At 38.4% G+C, this 17,197-nt stretch overlaps 1 protein-coding gene across 1 annotated transcript in view; it reads right to left on the bottom strand.

The window, feature by feature from the left end:
• Window positions 1-17,197, bottom strand: part of LOC126195528 (dynein beta chain, ciliary-like) — a 930,907-nt gene that overhangs the window by 401,547 nt on the left and 512,163 nt on the right. The window contains exon 35 of the mRNA XM_049934154.1: window positions 3,471-3,612. Within this exon, the coding sequence (XP_049790111.1) occupies window positions 3,471-3,612 (142 nt within the window). The remainder of the gene's footprint in view (window positions 1-3,470; window positions 3,613-17,197) is intronic.

The raw sequence follows: 17,197 nt of genomic DNA, 5'->3' as shown, positions 1-17,197 counted from the left end.
TAGTTGGCTCCTTCTACCTACCCCCAGACTCCCATGATGTAGTTGCTGAGCAGTTCAGAGAAAATTTGAGTCTCGTAACAAATAAATACCCCACTCATACGGTTATAGTTGGTGGGGACTTCAACCTTCCCTCGATCTGCTGGCAAAAATACTTGTTCAAAACTGGTGGTGGGCAGAAAACATCTTCCGAGATTGTCCTAAATGCTTTCTCCGAAAATTATTTCGAGCAGTTGGTCCACGAACCCACGCGAATTGTAAATGGTTGCGAAAACACACTTGACCTCTTAGCCACAAACAATCCAGAGCTGATAGAGAGCATCATGACTGATACAGGGATTAGTGATCACAAGGTCGTTGTAGCTAGGCTCAATACCGTTTCTTCCAAATCCACCAGAAACAAACGCAAAATAATTTTATTTAAAAAAGCGGATAAAGTGTCACTAGAAGCCTTCCTAAGAGAAAATCTCCATTCCTTCCGAACTGACTATGCAAATGTAGACGAGATGTGGCTCAAATTCAAAGATACAGTAGTAACAGCAATTGAGAGATTCATACCTCATAAATTGGTAAGAGATGGAACTGATCCCCCTTGGTACACAAAACAGGTCTGAACGCTGTTGCAGAAGCAATGGAAAAAGCATGCGAAGTTCAGAAGAGCGCAAAATCCCGAAGATTGGCTAAAATGCACAGACGCGCGAAATTTGGCGCAGACTTCAATGTGAGATGCCTTTAATAGGTTCCACAACGAAACATTGTCTCGAAATTTGGTAGAAAATCCGAAGAAATTCTGGTCGAATGTGAAGTACACAAGCGGCAAGACGCAGTCAATACCTTCGCTGCGCAGTGCCGATGGTACTGTTACTGACGACTGTGCCACTAAAGCGGAGTTATTGAACACAGTTTTCTGAAAATTCTTCACCAGGGAAGACGAATGGAATATTCCAGAATTTGAAACACGAACAGCTGCTAGCATGAGTTTCTTAGAAGTATATACGTTAGGGGTTGCGAAGCAACTCAAATAGCTTGATACGGGCAAGTCTTCAGGTCCAGATTGTATACCGATTAGGTTCCTTTCAGATTACGCTGATACAATAGCTCCCTACTTAGCAATCATATACAACCGCTCGCTCACCGATAGATCTGTACCTACAGATTGGAAAATTGCGGAGGTCGCACGAGTGTTTAAGAAGGGTAGTAGGAGTAATCCATCTAACTACAGACCTATATCATTGACGTCGGTTTGCAGTAGGGTTTTGGAGCATATACTGTATTCAAACATTATGAATCATCTCAAAGGGAACGATCTATTGATATGTAATCAGCATGGTTTCAGAAAACATCGTTCTTGTGCAACGCAGCTAGCTCTTTATTCACACGAAGTAATGGCTGCTATCGACAGGGGATCTCAAGTTGATTCCATTTTTCTAGATTTACGGAAAGCTTTTGACACCGTTCCTCACAAGCGACTTCGAATCAAGCTGCAGGCCTATGGGGTATCGTCTCAGTTGTGCAACTGGATTCGTGATTTCCTGTCAGGAAGGTTGCAGTTCGTGGTAATAGATGGCAAATCATTGAGTAAAACTGAAGTGATATCAGGTGTTCCCCAGGGAAGCGTCCTGGGACCTCTGCTGTTCCTGATCTATATAAATGACCTGGGTGACAATCTGAGCAGTTCTCTTAGGTTGTTCGCAGATGATGCTGTAATTTACCGTCTAGTAAGGTCATCCGAAGACCAGTATCAGTTGCAAAGTGATTTAGAAAAGATTGCTGTATGGTGTGGCAGGTGGCAGTTGACGCTAAATAACGAAAAGTGTGAGGTGATCGACATGAGTTCCAAAATAAATCCATTGGAATTCGATTACTCAATAAATAGTACAATTCTCAAGGCTGTCAATTCAACTAAGTACCTGGGTGTTAAAATTATGAACAACTTCAGTTGGAAAGACCACATAGATAATATTGTGGGGAAGGCGAGCCAAAGGTCACGTTTCATTGACAGGACACTTAGAAGATGCAACAAGTCCACTAAAGAGACAGCTTACACTACACTTGTTCGTCCTCTGTTAGAATATTGCTGCCGCGGTGTGGGATCCTTACCAGGTGGGATTGACAGAGGACATCGAAAGGGTGCAAAAAAGGGCAGCTCGTTTTGTATTATCACGTAATAGGGGAGAGAGTGTGGCAGATATGATACGAGAGTTGGGATGGAAGTCATTAAAGCGAAGACATTTTTCGGCGCGGCGAGATCTATTTACGAAATTTCAGTCACCAACTTTCTCTTCCGAACGCGAAAATATTTTGTTGAGCCCAACCTGCATAGGTAGGAATTATCATCAAAATAAAATAAGAGAAATCAGAGCTCGAACAGAAAGGTTTAGGTATTCATTTTTCCCACGTGCTGTTCGGGAGTGGAATGGTAGAGAGATAGTATGATTGTGGTTCGATGAACCCTCTGCCAAGCACTTAAATGTGAATTGCAGAGTAGTCATGTAGATGTAGATGTAGATAGAAAGCTTTCTCGTAAGACCAGTTTTACAGCAATTCAACTTTCTACAGTGAGACTCAAAGGGCTGAATGAAAATCTACAAGCAGGTCACATTCCACCTAGAAATAAAAAGGGGGCAGGGGGGGGGGGGAGAAAGGGGAAGGAGGGAGGGAGGGAGAGAGAGAGACCACCATTTTAAGCCAACAATCAATTTGACAAAATTATTTTCACCACACACGCCTTCTTTTCTGGATTCTTCCCCTTGACACCAGTTTCTCTAAACTCCACAGGTGGGGACTAGCTCTACAACATGTCCTTGGTTCTCTTCACCCATCTGGCCTTAACTTACGTCAATTTCTTTTGTCTCAGCATTTCATCACTTTAACTATGCTTTACTTCACTCCATTTTAGTTTTCTACTCTTCCATGTCTTTCCCATCTACTTTTCACCACCCTCCTCCCACCTCTGTTACATACAATGCACTTAGCTTTTCACTCTAATAAACTCATGCATGATGGTTAAGCAGTAATAATTTCTGTTTGTATATTACCCTGCCTTCCACCTTTAAGCTCTCAGGTTTTCAAATCTCGTCCAATGCAGTCCCCAATGATCAGTCTTTCCTTCTCATCGCATGCGGTAAGTCTCCCCTGACCTGCAGTTCTGGGTGACATTCCCAAAATCTACCCCTTTTTGTAGACCTCTCCAGTCCTTTTCCTTCACCCCTTTACCTTCCCCTTCAACCCTTCTGCCTGAAGGAGGAGACACTGGCTCCCTAAGGTTGCCAATTACAACCACCTGTTATGTGTGGGTTCTGCCACTGCTTGGTGAGTAGATCTTTTTATCTAAACAACTTTTGGTAAAGATTGTTTTGCTTTCAAATATTCTTTAAAGTCTGTGATATCAATAATGTCAGAAGAAGGAAATGAAAATTGCACTAATGGATTATATCAGGTATACTAGTTTCTATTAAGGGAAGTATGGTTACCTTTCCTGAACAGTCACAAATACCATCCAGTCTCACTTCTTCTCCATCTTTGGCCACCATTGTATGAGACATCTTTGTGTTTCTGCCTCCTTCCTGAGTAAATTTCAGTTTAGCCAGTGAATCATACAGCTTGGAGAGATGTCTGTAAATCATAACAATTTCTCTATTAGAGCAAAGGCAATCAGCATCAGAATTTATTGTCCGATTACATAAGAGATGGAATTATTTGATTTATAATACTCCTCAAAATTTATAATTGTCTTATTAAACTACTATGGCCATTGAAAACATTTCTTACAGATGATATGAATGTAGATTTAGAGAATATAATTTATGGAAATATGCCATTATTATGTTACATTAGCATCTAGAAATTTCCACAAGGAATGGTAGAATTTTCTATTATTAGTACATTGTACAGTGTCTTCTTCAGTGTCGTTAACTCCACACAGTGGATACTTTTTAGCTTTAATTTACTTCAGATCTTATCTTTTGTTTCATATTTGTGGAGGCAATTTTTTTCTTCAAACAATTTTCAGTTTTGATGTGCAGCACAATATACCTCAAAATGTACAGACAGGAACACTTAATATTTTCTTATTTCTTGATAACAGAAAACATGAGTCTCCATGTTTTGCATTACATATTTCTAGTCTTTTTTCCTTTTTAACATATTACTTGCACTTCATTACAAATAATTTTGTATCTTAAAACTGATTCAAATGATGAGTGGTACACTATCTTTCCTGCACTCATTTCTGATGAAGTGAACAGTACAGATATTGCAAACAAGAACCTATTTAATTTACTTGTTAAATAGTTCGTGTGTGTTGCCTAGGACACCCGACCCCTGTCCCAGGTGTATTTCAAGCAATTATGACCTGCTTCCTGCATGTCCTGGCTTTATGAATAATTTATAGTTAATTTGTTCTGGAATGCTTATTACGAAAATGCTTAATTTGGGATTTCTTGAAGTTAACATTAAGCCATTTAGATAAGGTAACCTATCTAAATTATTTACAACTTTTATGATGGTGTAATTTTTTCCAATCAGCACTGTGGTATCACTTGCAAGTAAATTGTATGAGTATTTACATTTACAGGCAAAGTCATCTACACAAAAAAGAAAAAGAATTGAACTCGTAATTGATTCTTGTGGAAGAAACTGTTTTCACTTGGGACAAACAATTTGCATTATTTGAGACAACCACAAACTCTTGGTTTTTTTTTTTTTTTTTTTTTTTTTTCAAATATGACCTAATCTATTTCAAAGAATTTTCCCTGGTTCTATGTCTTTCTAGTTTATGAGCCAAAGAAAGTGGTTCATACTATTCAATGCCTCGGTGAGATCACAGAAAATTCATGAGCTTTTTTTTATTTATCAAAAGAGCAGATAATATTTTCTAAAAAACCAGTTATAGCTTGTATAGTTGTTTCAATCTTGTGAATGCCAAACTGATTTTTTCAGTTCGATAGTGGAATTTTGTATGAAATTCTGTGTCTGTATAGCAAGAAATTATTTCTCCGACATCTGAAAATAAAAGGACAAGTTAAAAAACGAAACTTTCTGTAGAGAAAAGAACACTGTCAATAACATCAATTCTTTACAGTCTCTCTCAAAATCCATGCACTTGATCAATCTCTGCCACTCCTGTCCTGAAAGAAGCTTTTCACAGCATTGTGCACATTCACTTTTATGCCAAATCCACAACCTTGTTGTCTGATAAAAAGCTTCAGTTCGAGCAGGACATTCATTACCCTGAAGCAAAATTACACTTGTTCAGAGCTTCCCTCTCTTCTTTGTTTTGCTTTTGGATTTCAGATCTTGCACTACCTGTCACTGTTCAACATCTGACATTTAGTAGTGTAATGAATCAGCAGCACCTAAACAGTCATCAATTTTCCTGTAGAAATAAGATGAAGATGGATGTTTACACACCATGCTCTGCTCTTACTCTGTGGTTCATAGTCACACCTCATCAGTAGTGGTTAGTATGTGACTTAGAAAGTCTTCTTATTGTGTTTCAGAATGCCTTTATATGGTTCTGACACCTCCAAATGTCCCTGGTTGTGTTTGTCTGTCAGCTGGTGTGGTAGCCAATGGACACAAACCTGGCTACTGTTTAGAAATTCATGCACAACTGAAAATGCTGAACCATTTTAAAGTCTGATACGTGCATAATATCATCATTTGTGGCATGACAATCATCACAAATCATTAATTTCAAAGTGGAAGATGTACCTGAATGCTCTTTGTTGCAGATGAATATCTAGTATGCAAAAATGATAATCAATTGTTAGTAGTAACTTTAAGTAATTGATGACTGTGCTTTTCACCTTACTAGGAAATCAAAAGGCATGATTCATCATCTTTTGTGCATTTGCATTTGAAAAGTGTGCATTTAACTTTGTCACAATTGAATGTCTGAGCATTGGTTTGGTTGTTATAATGCTGGTTAGATTCTCTTCACAGTTTGTGTTCTTCAAACATGAAAAGATTTTACACAGGTTTTGCACAGTGGTTCCATTAAATTAATGAATTTTACTGGATGCCATATAAACTTTGCAAATTATATACCTGTGTAAAGCAATGGCACACAGTTCAATAAAACAAGGCCAAACACAACTACGCAGCACGAATTAGCAGAATGAGCTAGAAAGCCAATTGTACATATGTTAATCACATTTATGAGTCAGTTAATCAGCAAAAAATATGTTAAAGTGCACAGCTACATATGAAACATGAACAAACCTATTCTGGACTTTGTCTAAAGTGAATAGTTTTCATCCTGTAATGGTGTAAGTAAATGACTTATTGTTGAATGTAAATCTCAGATGCTGGTATGCATACAGAGCTTAACATTCAAGGAGGCTTTTGTGACATCATAGCCAGTTTTAAAGAATTTTCCCCCATATCAAGTGAAATAATTATTAAATGACAGTGTCTCTTACCCATAAGTGAAAAAATATTTAATTTTGTTATGACAAATCTCTAAGTAAATCAGAAATACCAGAACCTTGTAACTATTACTAAGATAAAATACTGATGAAATACTATAAAAAGAAATGTAATACTGGGTAAAGGTCTTGCATTATCTGACACTCTTGTTCTTGGTTTCTCTTGCTATTTTACACTGTTGCCTCTGTTATCATTGCTGATAGGAGAGTCACTGTGCTGCATAACTTCTTGTAGGTGTCATAAGGTTACATTAAAACATCTACAAATCATATTTTTTGTCTATAGACTACATTATTTAATTATCCTTTCAGTGAAAACATAGTAATAACATACCAGTGAATGAAAGTGAAATATTTAAATACAGAGACTTTTCATCTGGTTTGCGATATTTTTATGCACCATTTTGTGTGTGATTACCATTTAATTGTTACACTCACAAGAACCTGCAGTCATATTTATTTTTCAAAGTCTGATAATCATTCTGGGTAATGTTTACCAAAGGAAAACATTATGTCTGTTCATGGTCATATAAATAAATAAAAAACTATAAAATGAATTGTTCTCCAATTTAACTGTGGGCCTTAGCTAATTTCAAAAATCTAACCAAGAAAGCAATAACAGGCATAAATATTCTTGTCTAACATGCAGATTACACACGAGAAATTAAAAGACATAATTCTTTTCTTCGCCACAGTTCTTCTTACAACATTGCCACCAAAGATGGGATTTTCAATAAATCATTTACAAAACTTCAAGTTTACCTGCTATCAGATTTCAAGTTTACCTGCTATCAGATTTGATGGTTAAACTGAGGTTTTACTTCAGATTAGAGGCAGTAGCATTATTAGGGACTGATCTGCCATGGAATTACCTCAACATCGTACAGACACTTCACAAACATACTCTTGTGTGGCTGAGGGTTGTCCTGTGAAACAATAGCACTAGAATACTGTCACATGAGAGGCAACATATTTTTTGCCCTTACCTGAAATCATGCGCAATGTATACCTACACCTTGATACCAGAAATAATGCTGCTGTGTCCTCCAAAACAATGAAACAATGGGACCTCTCTCCTGGTCACCATCATACTCACTTATAATGGTCACCTGGGGTTGTGCATAAACACAATTCATCACTGAACACAATGCAATGCCATTCATCTGCATTCCATGCTCCCCAGTTATCACACAACTACAATAGCTTTCTACACAAGATGGTAATTCACCAGTCTGCCTAGTGTGCTGCTGCTAATGTCCAGGATGTCACAAAATGTTGCATAGACTGCATTACTTGTTCACAGACAGCAGGAGCACATGTAAAGTGGTTAAGATGTGCTTGGTGCACAATAGCGCAATTCTCTCTTGTGATGGTGAGGCTTGGCAACTGGAACCATGATGGCAAGTATGCCTGTACTCACATGCAGTCTTCTGGGCACCTCACTTTTTTCAGGCAAAGATGGGTACAATTTTTGTACTTATTTCTGATAGTCTGCACTATATGTTTTCAGTTCAAAAACTCTTCAACAATTTTTGTGAGGTCTGGTATAAATTGTTCATTCTAATTGGGTCCTTTACTGTTCATTTACTGGTTATGTTACCTATTATATGTTACCTGATATATCAAATTGTTTGTTAAGCTGTAAATCTTTCTGTTCATAGATAATTTACATGCGGCTTATGATAACAAAACAAGTACTGTGTGTAGAAACTAATTTTTTTATGAAACATTCAGAATTTTAGATTCATAAAAACTAAGTACACTTATAAATCCCTTATAATAATATTACTCAGGAATGTTGTTACATGATTTTTCAAATTTCAGAATGCAAACCTTTAAAAATCCAATATTACAATCGAACAGCCCAATTTTTCTATGTTCAAAAATGTATTCTTTTATTAGAACAACTTGTTAGTTAATGAAATATTGTAAACATAAATTGGGGTTCTGAACATTTCTTGGCAGTTGGTAGACATTTCTAGTAAATGGGGAGAAAAGTTCAGTCTAAAACTCTGACACAAAAACACATACCACTCTGTCTTATGTGTTATTAGTGAGTATGTAACTGATCTGATATTTTTCTACACCAGGCTTTAAATAGGCACTGTGAGCAACAGCACAATTATTTAACAGTAAGACTTTGTTAAGTGAGGTCAGTACAACTGAGTCTCCATGTAGCAATTTGGTCATTCACGGTTCAGCTGTCATTGAAGACTGTTTTGGATGAGCATTCATTCAGAAAGGTTCCTAGAGCCGTAATTGCACTAAAATAAGAATGCCATCCTAACAGTTAAATATGAAAATGAAAAGTCACTGGTGGAATACCAATGATGGAAGTAATAAAGTTAACAATGTATCATATGATTGAGACAAAGCATTGTCATCTATAAAAACAAAATCAAGACTGAGATCACTGCTGAGCCTGCAGATAAATCATTCCCCAGAACTAATAGAATACTCATAGTACACCTACACAGCTACATAACTACATTGTCTCCATCAGATACATTGAGCCAGCACTGCAGCTCAACTTGGTAAGAGTTGTGCTGGGTGGAGTGGGTGGGTTGGGGGGGGGGGAGGGGGGATGAGCTGGGTAGTAGGAGGAAGAATTTGAGAAAGACAGCTGGCAGCTTGGATGAAAAGGCAGGAATGTGGCACTGGAGAGCTCCCTCTCTCTGCATGCAAGGAGAGTTATGGTTAGCAGAAAAGGAGGTAGGGCAGGGGGTAGTGAGAACTGAGGCCAGGAGGGTAACAGAACTGAAGGATTTTGCGATAAAATTCTATTAACTCACCACTCTTTTCATAAATCTGAGATGATTTTGACCTCTTGATCTGCTCGTAATTGTCTCCCACAAGTCCAACCCCTCGTCAAGTCGTGGGAGACAGGCAACAGCATTAAGTAGGGCATTGCCTGTAGGAGTGAGGTGCAGTGGGGACAATGTATGCCCCAGGACAACTACGGTAGCTGTGAAGGTCCTACAGGAACCCTGAACAGTGATGGCTAATGGGGCTCTGGTGAAGCTATGATAGGTCCAGCAAGCCCATAGTGGATTATGATTTCTGCTTTCAAAAATAGAATGGGCCTCGGAAAGGACGGATTTAATTGATGACGAAATGCCTATAAACAAGGACTAAGATTTGGAACATTAAATATACAAACACTGATTGGAAAGGTGGAGGAGATGACAGACATGATGGAAAGAAGGAAGTTAGACCTATTGGGGTTAGCTGAAATGAGATGGAAATGAGAAGGAAGGAGAGAAATGAGAAAAGGCTACCGACTGTACTGGAGTGGAAATGAGCAGGGAAGGAGAAATGGAGTCGGAATAGTAGTAAGAGAAGGATTAAAAGAGGACATGAAGGGGATGATGATGACCAAAATATCACTCAAGGGTATACATGTGCTGCAGGTGGGTTGCACTTCTGCAGAGAAGCAAGAGTTTGAATAGGAAATGCAGAAGCAGATGGGAAGGAAAAATATGACAGTAATGGGAGATTTAAATGCACATGTTGGTAGAGAAAGGCAAGGGTGCGAAAGTGTGCTTGGACCATAAGATTAACCGGTACAGTCAAGACTTAAAGTCAATAGTTGACAACTTATTCTATGACAGTGAGATGAATACGAACATTATTGACATTAAGGTAATACCATCAGAGGCCTTGGATAGTGACCACCATTTGCTGGTAATGAACCTGAGAGGGACTAAGGATAATAATAGGGACAGAAAACTAGGAAAGATGTATAAGGGTATGGAAGCTGAAGGAGGAAGAAAGCAGGCTACAGTACCTACAAAAAGTACAGGAAAGCATTCCAAAGGATGAACCAAAAATGGTAGAAGAGGAATGGGGTAGATTCAAGGGTAGTAAGTGCGGCAGAATCAATATGTGGGAGGACAAGCAACAACAAGAGATGGAAAGAAACACCCTGGTGGAAAGATAAAACAAAGGAAAGAAACACCCTGGTGGAAAGATAAAACAAAGGATATAGTACAGAAGAAGAATAGAGCCTTTAGGGTATGGTTCCAGAAGAGAACAGTAGAGACAAGAGAAGAGTATCAGGCAAGCAAGAAAGAAGCAAAAAGAATGGTGGCAGAGGAAATAAGAAAGTGGATGGAACAGTTGATCAGAATGATGGAGGAGGATAGTGAAGGTTCAAAAAGGTGTTATATGGGATGATTAAAAGTAAGAGGAAGAACATATGACAGATTATGCTCGAATGGTGAACAAAAGTGGCCAAGATGTATCGAGTAATGAAAATTGTGTGGAGACAGAAGATGATCCCAGAAGACTGGAAGAAGGGAATAATTGTCCCAATCTTTAAGAAGGGAAATAGAAAAGAGTGCAAAAACTATCAGGGGGATAACACTGATGAGTCATTGCGCAAAGATTTTTGAGAAAATTTTGGAAGCACAAATTCAGGCAGGAAGGTCCATGGTGGATCTAATTTTAGCTGTAAGACAACTGTAGGAACAGCACTATGAATATGGAATAGATGTGCTAATGACCTTCCTGGATATTGAAAAAGCATATGATAGTGTAACATAGAAACAAAGTGTGGAAAGCCCTGAAGAACAGAGGAGTAGCAAAACAGATTATTTGGAGGATAAGGGAAATGTACCAAGGAAGTGTGAACTGTGTGAAAGTTGGAGGAGAGAGATCAGCTTGGACTGAACAGAAGAATGGCTTGAGGCAGGGAAGTGCACTTTCAACATTACTCTTCATTGTAGTGATGGATGATATGATGAGTACAGTAGCACAAGCAATTGGTAGAAGGAATATGAAAGCTACAGTGTTTGCAGATGATCTGATGATTTGGGGGAATAAGGAGGAGGAAGTACACGAGCAGCTGGACGTACGGGAACAAACAGTACAAGAATATGAGATGAAATTAAGTATAAGTAAGAGTGAGATGATTATCACAACAAGAAAGAAGGAGAGAGGAACAACGGGAATAACCATTGGTGGGGTACGACTGAGGAGACTGGAGAGTTTCAAGTACCTAGGAAGCCTGATACAGGCAGATGGAAAAATGACAGAGAAATAAATAAGTGGGGAGGAAAGTAGAAATAAACATAGGACTGACAAGAGAACTGATAAAAGAAAAAATTAAATGGATAATAAAACAAACACAGCAGACACACAATAAGAACAACCAAACAGAAGCAGCCACTATGAAAAGGTTAAAACAAAAGTTAACAAACAATAACATATTAATAACAAGAGAAGACAAGGGAAATGTAACAGAACTCATGGATAAAGAGCAATACATCACAAAAACCAAGGAATACATAAACACCAATGCCATACCAAAACTGAAGTCAGATCCAACTACACAATTCCAGGCAAACATGAAACGAACACTGAAAAACATTGACCACACACTCACAGACAAACAGAAATACTACAGAACACAGAAAAACCCACAAGCACCAACACTCCGCAGTTAACCAAAAGTACATAAAGACAGAATGGCAATGAGAGCTGTTATCAACTTCAAGGAAGCCCCAACATGCCACATAGCCAAACATCTCCAAAAGTTAGTTACAAAACTCTATAAAGAAGAAAACAACAGAACAGTGATAAACACAGGAAACCTATTAGAAAACGTACAGAACATACACGTACCACATACAGCATCACTGATTTCATTTGAAATAGAAAATATGTATACCTCCATCCCTATCACAGAAACAATAGAAATCATAGAACAAAATCTCTAAAAGAAATAACAAATATGCTCAGACTGACAACTGAACAAAACTACTTTCAGTTTGAGAAAGAATATTATCTACAAAGTGATAGACTGCCCATGGGATCCCCAATATCAGCAACACTAGCAAACACTTTCATCAGTCACCTAGAAAATCAGATATTTGAAAAGATAACCACTAATGAAAGTTTCAAAATCATATATTGGTACAGATACGTGGATGACATGATTTGTCTGGCAGATGAGCCAAGTGCAAAAATAGATGAACTCCATTTGGAAATAAACAAAGCTCATGAGAACATAAAATTCACACTTAAAAAACGAAAAGGAAATCAAATAAATTTTCTTGACATTACAATAAAAAAAGAAAATGGCAAACATACATTTAACATCTTTAGAAAACCAACAGCTACAGACACAATAACACATCCACATCCAACTGCCCTCACAGCCAGAAACTTGCAGCACTAAGACACATGTTACATAGATTAAACAGAATCCCACTCAACAATAAATGAGTACAATCATACAAATAGCTAGGAACAACAGGTATGACACACATGTGGTACACAGGCTCAATCAAAAAATAAAAACACAAATACAAAACAAACACAACATTTCTAGAATACAAGAGAACTCACAAGCTGAAAACTTACAAACACACTCAACAAACACACACAATGACAACACCACACCATAACATACACACATAAACTAACAGACAGAGTTGCAAACATCCTAAAGAGACAGGGCTTCAAAATAGCATCTAAGCCTGGGCAAACCCTCCAATCACACCTACGCCAGCCAGCTACCAAGAGGGACAAATTCCAACAATCAGGAATATATAAACTTGATTGTCAAAGTTGTGATGCACTATACATAGGCATGACATGCAGGAATTTTGAAACATGATATAAAGAACATATCAGATGTTGGAAGTATGAAACAAACCATTCCACATTTGCAGAACATTTAAAACACAATAACCATCATCCTACAAACATGGAAAAAGAAATGAAAATAATGAGAATAAGCAACCATGACAAACATCTTATACAAATGCAAGAAAACTTCCACATCCAGAAAGCAATAGCAGAAAACAAACATGTGATAAAAGAACAAACACACATAAGCACAGGCTCCCTACTACACTTAATAAAGAAAATGATAAGATAAAACAAAAAACTCATCCCCGTTCACCATCTGGACACACACACACACACACACACACACACACACACACACACACACACACACAAATGTTGTTGTTGTTGTGGTCTTCAGTCCTGAGACTGGTTTGATGCAGCTCTCCATGCTACTCTATCCTGTGCAAGCTTCTTCATTTCCCAGTACTTACTGCAACCTACATCCTTCTGAAGCTGCTTAGTGTATTCATCTCTTGGTCTCCCTGTACGATTCTTACCCTCCACGTTGCCCTCCAATGCTAAATTTGTGATCCCTTGATGCCTCAGAACATGCCCTACCAACCCGTCCCTTCTTCTTGTCAAGTTGTACCACAAACTCCTCTTCTCCCCTATTCTATTCAATACCTCCTCATTAGTTACGTGATCTACCCATTTCATCTTCAGCATTCTTCTGTAGCACCACATTTCGAAAGCTTCTATTCTCTTCTTGCCCAAAGTATTTATCGTCCATGTTTCACCTCCATACATGGCTACACTCCATACAAATACTTTCAGAAACAACTTCCTGACATTTAAATCTATACTCGATGTTAACAAATTTTTCTTCTTCAGAAACGCTTTCCTTGCCATTGCCAGTCTACATTTTATATCCTCTCTACTTCGATCATCATCAGTTATTTTGCTCCCCAAATAGCAAAAGTCCTTTACTACTTTAAGTGTCTCATTTCCTAATCTAATTCCGTCAGCATCACCTGACTTAATTTTACTACATTCCATGATCCTCGTTTTGCTTTTGTTGATGTTCATCTTATATCCTCCTTTCAAGACACTGTCCATTCCGTTCAACTGCTCTTCCAAGTCCTTTGCTGTCTCTGACAGAATTACAAAGTCATCGGCGAACCTCAAAGTTTTTATTTCTTCCCCATAAATTTTAATACCTACTCCAAATTTTTCTTTCGTTTCCTTTACTGCTTGCTCAATATACAGATTGAATAACATCGGGGAGAGGCTACAACCCTGTCTCACTCCCTTCCCAACCATTGCTTCCCTTTCATGTCCCTCGACTGCCATTTGGTTTCTGTACAAATTGTAAATAGCCTTTCACTCCCTGTATTTTACCCCTGCCACCTTTAAAATTTGAAAGAGAGTATTCCAGTCAACATTGTCAAAAGCTTTCTCTAAGTCTAAAAATGCTAGAAAAGTAGGATTGCCTTTCCTCAATCTTTCTTCTAAGATAAGACGTAAGGTCAATATTGCCTCATGTGTTCCAACATTTCTAAGGAATCCAAACTGATCTTCCCCGAGGTTGACTTCTAATGGTTTTTCCATTTGTCTGTAAAGATTCGCATTACTATTTTGCAGCTGTGACTTATTAAACTGACAGTTCGGTAATTCTCACATCTGTCAACACCTGTTTTCTTTGGGATTGGAATTATTATATTCTTCTTGAAGTCTGAGGGAATTTCGCCTGTCTCATACATCTTGCTCACCAGATGGTAAGAGTTTTGTCAGGACTGGCTCTCCCAAGGCCGTCAGTAGTTCTAATGGAATGTTGTCTACTCCCGGGGCCTTGTTTCGACTCAGGTCTTTCAGTGCTCTGTCAAACTCTTCACAAAGTATCGTATCTCCCATTTCATCTTCATCTACATTCTCTTCCATTTCCATAATATTGTCCTCAAGTACATTGCCCTTGTATAGACCCTCTATATACTGCTTCCATCTTTCTGCTTTCCCTTCTTTGCTTAGAACTGGGTTTCCATCTGAGCTCTTGATATTCACACAAGTGGTTCTCTTTTCTCTAAAGGTCTCTTTAATTATCTTGTAGGCAGTATCTATCTTACCCCTAGTGAGATAAGCCTCTATATCCTTACATTTGTCCTCTAGCCATCCCTGCTTAGCCATTTTGCACTTCATGTCAATCTCATTTTTGAGAAGTTTGTATTCCTTTTTGCCTGCTTCATTTACTGCATTTTTGTATTTTCTGCTTTCATCAATTAAATTCAGTATTTCTTCCGTTACCCAAGGATTTCTACTAGCCCTCGTCTTTTTACCTACTTGATCGTCTGCTGCCTTCATTACTTCATCCCTCAAAGCTACCCATTCTTCTTCTACTGTATTTCTTTCCCCCATTCCTGTCAATTGTTCCCTTATGCTCTCCCTGAAACTCTGCACAACCTCTGGTTCTTTCGGTTTATCAATGTCCCATCTCCATAAATTCCCACCTTTTTGCAGTTCCTTCAGTTTTAATCTACAGTTCATAACCAATAGATTGTGGTCAGAGTCCACATCTGCCACTGGAAATGTCTTACAATTTAAAACCTGGTTCCTAAATCTCTGTCTTACCATTATATAATCTATCTGATACCTTTTAGTATCTCCAGGGTTCTTCCATGTATACAACCTTCTTTCATGATTCTTGAACCAAGTGTTAGCTATGATTAATTTATGCTCTGTGCAAAATTCTACCAGACGGCTTCCTCTTTAATTTCTTACCCCCAATCCGTATTCACCTACTATGTTTCCTTCTCTCCCTTTTCCTACTCTCGAATTCCAGTCACCCATGTCTATTAAATTTTCGTTTCCCTTCACTTCCTGAATAATTTCTTTTATCTCATCATACATTTCATCAATTTCTTCGTCATCTGTGGAGCTAGTTGGCATATAAACTTGTACTACTGTAGTAGGCATGGGCATCGTATCTATCTTGGCCACAATGATGCGTTCACTATGCTGTTTGTAGTAGCTTACCCGCACTCCTATTTTTTTATTCATTATTAAACCTACTCCTGCATTACCCCTATTTGATTTTGTATTTATAACCCTGTATTCACCTGATCAAAAGTCTTGTTCCTCCTGCCACCAAACTTCACTAATTCCCACTATATCTAACTTTAACCTATCCATTTCCCTTTTTAAATTTTCTAATCCACCTGCCCTATTAAGGGATCTGACATTACATGCTCCAATCCATATTATGCCAGTTTTCTTTCTCCTGATAACGATGTCCTCCTGAGTAGTCCCCGCCTGGAGATCCGAATGGGGGACTATTTTACCTCTGGAATCTTTTCCCAAGAGGATGCCATCATCATTTAACCACACAGTAAGGCTGCATGCCCTCGGGAAAATTACGGCTGTAGTTTCCCCTTGCTTTCAACCGATCACAGTACCAGCACAGCAAGGCTGTTTTGGTTAGTGTTACAAGGCCAGATCAGTCAATCATCCAGACTGTTGCCCCTGCAACTACTGAAAAGGCTGCTGCCCCTCTTCAGGAACCACACGATTGTGTGGCCTCTCAACAGATACCCCTCCGTTGTGGTTCCACCCACGGTATGGCCTTCTGTATCGCTGAGGCATGCAAGCCTCCCCACCAACGGCAAGGTCCATGGTTCATGGGGAGGGGGGGGGGGGAGACAAATACGCATACACAAACAGATCACAGATACTTCAATAATTACACTAGAAAGTTTGGCAATAACATTCGATCTTTGGCAAAAATATTTGAAAGTCGGAAACAGAAACCAAAACATTGCATTGAAACAAGTGTTCAGTTAATAGTGCTGTGGAAAGCGGGAAAAATAGCACAAATTGGCATTCATAAGAAGAAGAACAACACCAAAAATGCATCAGAAGCGTAATATGTACGAAATTGTCCACGCAACCTGTAAGTACAGTTCAAAACATTACTACTTAATAGGAAATACCAACCACCAGACCTGTTTATAACCTATAGGTACAGTGACAAAAATGTAAATTAAATAGCAAACATATGTACATATTCCAGGCCACTGATGATGCCTTGCAGAAAATAAAGGCGAAACGCATATGGCACTAAAATTGTGTTTTATTCAGTTGCTGTCAGACGGTCCATAAGTAAAAATTATCAATATACCGTAATATTACATGCAACTGAGGAA

The sequence above is a fragment of the Schistocerca nitens genome, chromosome 7 (assembly GCF_023898315.1).
Source record: "Schistocerca nitens isolate TAMUIC-IGC-003100 chromosome 7, iqSchNite1.1, whole genome shotgun sequence".
Lineage (NCBI taxonomy): Eukaryota > Metazoa > Arthropoda > Insecta > Orthoptera > Acrididae > Schistocerca > Schistocerca nitens.
This window is presented reverse-complemented; position numbering and strand designations above follow the sequence as displayed.